We start from the raw sequence: 5665 nt of genomic DNA, 5'->3' as shown, positions 1-5665 counted from the left end.
CAGAGCCATGTGGCTGCTGCCCCTGCCATGGTCCCATCCTTCTGCTCAGCCCTGGGCAAGAGGGAAGCTGAAGTAGCTGCTGGTACTCACAGGCTGTGCCACTCTGAAGTGGTAGGTGAACTCCTGGAAGGACATCATCACCAGGGGCCAACGGTGTGTGGTTTCCTGGGGGAGAGAACAGGAGAGCTGGGATGAGATGGGGGCTGAGCAGGAGGAGATGTTCTCCCAGGCCAGGCTGGTAAGGAACCACACAACCCTGGGCTGTGGAGGTGAGGAGGAACCTCTGCAGGGTGAGCAGTGGAGAGGGGTGAGGAGGAACCTCTCCAGGGTGAGCAGTGGAGAAGGGTGAGGAGGAACCTCTGCAGGGTCAGCAATGGAGAGGGGTGAGGAGCAACCTGTCCAGGGTCAGCAGTGGAGCTGCTTCTGCAGGGCTGGGTGCTGTGCTGTGGCTCTGGGGAGCTGTCCCCTCCCTACCTGTGTGTCTGTGGCATCAGTGGAGCTGTTGGTGCTCACAGGTTCCTGGCAGGGATCGCTGGACACAAGGCCACAGAGGGAGATGGACACAGCAGAGGAGGAGCTGGGGAGAACACACATGGTGAGTCCCTGGAAGGGAGCAGGCAGGGGGGCACCACGGCCACATGGCACCATGTCCAGGAGCTTCAGGGGTGCTGAGACAGCAGGGAGATGAGTCCTGCCCACTCACTTCATCTCCAGGGTCAGGTTGGTGTTCACTGCTGTCAGCTGGCTCACCGGGATGCGGAAGGTGAAGTTCCCAGGCCTGGGGACACAGAGAGAACATGAAACCTCACCACAGCTTTGGCAACGGGGCTGAGACTGCTGGGACAGGACCCAAAGTCCCTGAGACTTCAGAGGAGAGGGCTTCCCAAGCCAGTTCCCAAGGATGAACCCATCACCACGTGCACACTCAGAGCCCCGGACTCCTCTGCCCAGAGAAGCTGCAGTACTTGCAGTTGGGGTGATGGCACAAAAGGGGTCCAAGGCTCCAGGACCTGCCCATCTGCTGTTCCTCAGGAGCTCCCAAGGTGCTGGTGGCCCTGGAAACCCCCTGGGCAGCCCTGGCTCACTGACCTGCAGGCACCAGGGGCTGCGCAGTGTCGGGACACGATGGGCAGGTTGGTCTCCAGGATCCGGATGGAAAGCAGCTCTGGGCCAGGACCTGTGGGGGGCACAGGGGGCTGCTCAGGAACACGGGGGGGGAGGGTGGCCTGGGGACCCCGAGGGGGAAGGGCTGGATGGAAGGAATGCCTGGCACTGAGAGCACCTTTCCTCATCATCCTCACTGTCCTACAGGGAAGCTGGGGAGGGACTTTCTGCAAGGGAAGGGAAGGATGGGATGAGGGGGGAGGGTTCTGAGCTGCAAGAGGGGAGGTTTGGGTGAGATCTTGGGAAGAAATTCTTCCCTGTGAGGGTGGTGAGAGCCTGGCCCAGGTTGCCCAGAGAAGCTGTGGCTGCCCCATTACTGGCAGTGTTGAAGGGCAGGTTGGATGGGGCTTGGAGCAACCTGGGCTGGTGGGAGGTGTCCCTGCCCATGCAGGGGGGGTTGGAATGAGATGATCTCCCTTCCAACCCAAACCTGTCTGTGAATCTCTAACCTCACCTGAAACACATCAGCCAGCCTGGCCTTCCTCCAAACTCCACTTTTCACCCTCTCCCTCACCACCTGTGGCACCAGCAGCACCTTTAGATCTGTCCATGCCCAGGTGATGGGGGCTCTGAGCTCTGCCTGGGCTGGGTGGCACCTGACACACCAGCCTGGAAGCCCCAGCCCTGGATTTCCCTGGCCTGGTGGGATGTGTCCCTGCCCATGGCATGACCTTGGAGGTCCCTCCACCCCAAACCCTTCCATGCTCCCCACCTACCATCAGCTCCTGGTGGGTCCCGGAGGCCGCGGCGCGGCCGGACCTGCCCCGGGGGGGAGTCGCTGCGGGGGAGCCAGAGGTTGGAGATGGACTTGGACTTGGCCTGGCCGTGGGTGAAGGGGGAGGAAGGGCTGGCGTTGGGGCTGCCGAAGCTCTGAGACCTGTCGGGGGCCTTGGGCCACTTGGTGTAGGAGGTGGCTTTCCCCATCGTGGCCCTGGACTTGGCTTTGATGTTGGTCGCCGGCAGGAGGGAAGTCTGGCCTTGGTCTGGGGACAGGAGGGAGAGGGAAGGTTGGGCTGGGAGGCAGAGGCTGGTGGCACTGCTGACCTCCCCCCTGCCACCCAGCCCTGTGCAGTGACAATGTGATGTCCCCCTGTCACCTCCTGAATGACCCCCCACCCCCACCCTCCGAGCCTGGGGTGGGATCCGGGCAGGGGAATCGGGGTGGGGGCACCTGGGGGAGGGGGGATGGAGACTCCAGGGGGTCAGGGCTCTGCAGGGAGCAGAGATGGAGCAGGGAAGGTGGTGAAAGTCCTGCCTGGGCAGCCATGGAGCAGCACCAGCTCCTGGCATGGCCAACCCCTGCTCCAGGGGAGGTCAGACCACAAGGTAGGGCTGCTCCAACCTGCTGCAGCCTCTCGTGACCTGCTGCTGGCAAAGCAGGTGGCTCCAAACACCTTCCAGCCCCCTGGCAGCACAATCCAGGATGTCTGAACATGCCAGAGGAGGTTTCCAAGCAGGAAACAGGCACATTTTGGACCAGGTGGGTTGCATGTCCTTCTTGTGAGGTGCAGAGGTAAGACAGGAGGGGAGAGGGGGCTGGAGACACGAGGTGATGCCACGGTGGGACAGACATAACTCAGCTTGGCCCCAGCACCTCCTGGGGGGCTGGGCTGGGACCTACCTGTCCTGTTGGTGGCACGAGTGGGACCGGTCTCAGAGAGGACAGCAGAGGAGAGGTTGGTGGGAGCAGCAGAGCAGCAGGTGGAGAAACATGGTGGGCTGAAGCAGGCCAGGACACTGGGACCAGGGAGGTCAAGGACTGAGTCGTGTGTGTCCTCTGTGACTGCAGGGGAAGCAGCAGGGACAGGGCAGAAAGTCACTGAATCGTGGAATCATTCAGCTTGGAAAAGGCTTCTAAGATCCCCCAGTCCCACCAGCAGCCCAGCACCACCGTGCCCACCACACCAGGTCCCCAGGTGCCACATTTACATGGGTTTTGATCACCTCCAGGGGATGGTGGCTCCACCCCTGCCCTGGGCAGCCTGTTCCAGAGCCTGAGCCCTCCTCCAGGCAAGAAATTGTTCCTCACATCCAACGAGGTCAGGGAGAGAGGCATCTAACAGGAGCCCCACCAGGTGCCCCCACCATCCTTTCCAGAAAGAGCAGAGCCCAGGACCTCCCAGCATGGAGACAGAGCAGGGAAGGACATGGAGGAGCTGCCACCTTCCTGCCCCAGCACGACGAGCCCTCATGGTGCACATCTCACAGCTCTGCAGAGGTTTCCTGCCCCCCTGGGACCTACCTTGGCGTGGGGGGGTCCTGCCACTGGCCCTGCCCGAGGCAGCCGTGGATCTCACCAGCTGTGTCTTGTCAAAGCTCTGGCTGGACCTGGAAGGCAGGGAAACCCAGTGAGAACCTCGACCATGGGGGGACAAAAGGGTCACTGGGAGGTGGAGAAGCAGCTGTAGCAGCAAGCAGGGTGATGGGACCAGGTACATGGAGCAAGAGCAGAGACGTGGAGAGCACGAGGGTGAGGTGGAGCAGGGATGGACCTGGAAAGGAGAGGAGCCAGGAGGACAGCAAGGACAGGCAGGAGATGCCACAGCAGATGCTGTGGCAGTCCCACCTGGTCCAGAGGACACCAGCCACACTCCCTTGGTGCTCACCATGGCACAGGGTGTGCTGAGAGGACCTGATATCTGTGTGTCCTGCCCCAGGGGGGCCTGCTCTGGCAGGGGGGTTGGACTCCATGATCTCCAGAGGTCCCTTCCAACCCCAACCATTCTGTGATTTCCAACAGTCATCTCCAGGGTGGATCTACGTGCTTGGGTCTCTATCAGGCTCCAAGCACTTCCCATTCCCCAAGGAAGGTGGCCCTGAGCTCTTGGAGACAGGCTGTCCACGGAGCAGGACACATCACTGAGCTCCTAACCAAGGTTTTCCCTGTCCAGCCCCTCCCAGGCCCAGGAGAAGGTGGTTGTCTCTCTCCCACATTTTGCTTGGCCTGTCCCCAAAGCTCTTGAAAGATAAATGGAGCTTCCACTCACTTGGAGAAATCAAACCACCCCTTTGTCACCTGCAAGTCTGACCTTCTTACACCTCTTTCTTCTTCTGGTGCAAAGGAGACACAGGCTGCTCCTCTCAAACATCCCCAGCCCTGGTGGCTCATAAAAAGGAACAACTCAGGGCTTCTCCTGCCCTGCTTTTGCACAAGAAGTTGCCCAGTGCTTAAGACTGACCCTCCACAACACAGCTACTCATGAAAAGAGGACAGGAAAGGATTTTTGGCTCATCCTTCACAGTCTCCATCTTGGTACCATAACCCCTTCCAACTGCTCCTGCTCTCCCTGGAGGATGTCACCTACTGAACCTCCAGATCAATTGGTTCTTCAGCTCCTACTCCTGATTCCCCCACCCTGACAGGGTGGCCATGACCCTTCCTCTTGGAGTCCCCCCCTTGCTGGACCGTTTTCCAATCCTTCTGCTTTCACTTCTCCTTCAGATCCTTGGTCCTCTGTGGTGCAAGATGGAATAAGAGTAAGGGAGGGAAGGGAGGCAGGAATGACAGAAGAGGAGAAGGAACCAGTCACATACCCTGGGCACAGAGCCAGCGGGACCCCAGGACCCCCGTGCCGAAGGAGGGCCAGGAGACAGGCAGTGGGCACAGCAAAGGAGCTGCAGGACAACGGGAGGGAGGTGGGAAGAAGATGGGGAGGAGGACAGGGTGGGCCATGGGAGAGGATGTGGAGGGTGATCATGGAAGTGAGAAGAGAGAAGAACAGGGAAACGAAAGGGGAGTCAGTGAGGAAATGGGTTGGGTGAGATGTGAGCAGGAGGGGAAGGAGGGAAATGGGACAGGGAGGAGAGAGAGAGAAGAAGAGACTTGTTATCTGGTCACTTGAGCTCCCAAGGGAACCAAGTGTCCTGGAACTCCAGGCCCAGCAGCAGCTGGGCAGGCTGGTCCCTCCACCCTATGGACATCATGTCCAGAGGAAAATTCTTGGTCCAGCCCCACTGCAACCAGTGGGATGATGCTGGTTTGGGCCCAGCTGAAGAGGCACCTGAGGAACATTCAGAGCAGCCAAACTACTGGGTTGGTTTGTTTTTCCTTCTCCTTTCCTCACTTCTTGCTCCAGATAATTTCACTGACCCCAGATGCAGAGGTGTGGACATGCCTGGTTGGCATCACAGCCTGGACTTGTGCTCTGTCACCCCTCAGATGCTGCTTCTTGTGCTCCAGACTGCCCTGCTCAGCCACCCACAGCCCCCCCCGTGCAGCCCACAGGTACCAACCCATCGATATCCACCAGGTCCTCCTCACTGCGCAGGCTCAGCACGTAGAGGGTGGACATGGACACCACGCTGGGAAGAGAGAGAAGTGGAGGGTGGGCATGGGGGCAAGGGACATGGTACTGAGGGTGCCTAGCAGGACCAGGCCACACCTTGAATCTTGGGGTCAGTTTTGAGCCCCCCATGACAAGAAGGACGTGGAGGGGCTGGGGGGTGGCCAGGGAAGGGCAAGGGGGCTGGGGGAGGGGCTGGGGGAGGAGGGGGAGGGGGC

General features: G+C 60.2%; 1 protein-coding gene across 1 annotated transcript in view; it reads right to left on the bottom strand.

Moving 5' to 3' along the window:
* MYRF (myelin regulatory factor) overlaps nt 1-5665 on the bottom strand; it is a 31168-nt gene that overhangs the window by 342 nt on the left and 25161 nt on the right. The window contains exons 18-25 of the mRNA XM_010004458.1: nt 5398-5466; nt 3407-3492; nt 2786-2947; nt 1881-2147; nt 1090-1177; nt 704-778; nt 475-577; nt 91-165 (exon numbers count right to left, since the gene is read on the bottom strand). Of these exons, the coding sequence (XP_010002760.1) occupies nt 91-165; nt 475-577; nt 704-778; nt 1090-1177; nt 1881-2147; nt 2786-2947; nt 3407-3492; nt 5398-5466 (925 nt within the window). The remainder of the gene's footprint in view (nt 1-90; nt 166-474; nt 578-703; nt 779-1089; nt 1178-1880; nt 2148-2785; nt 2948-3406; nt 3493-5397; nt 5467-5665) is intronic.

This window comes from Chaetura pelagica, unplaced genomic scaffold (assembly GCF_000747805.2).
Source record: "Chaetura pelagica isolate M959 unplaced genomic scaffold, ChaPel_1.0 scaffold579, whole genome shotgun sequence".
NCBI lineage: Eukaryota > Metazoa > Chordata > Aves > Apodiformes > Apodidae > Chaetura > Chaetura pelagica.
This window is presented reverse-complemented; position numbering and strand designations above follow the sequence as displayed.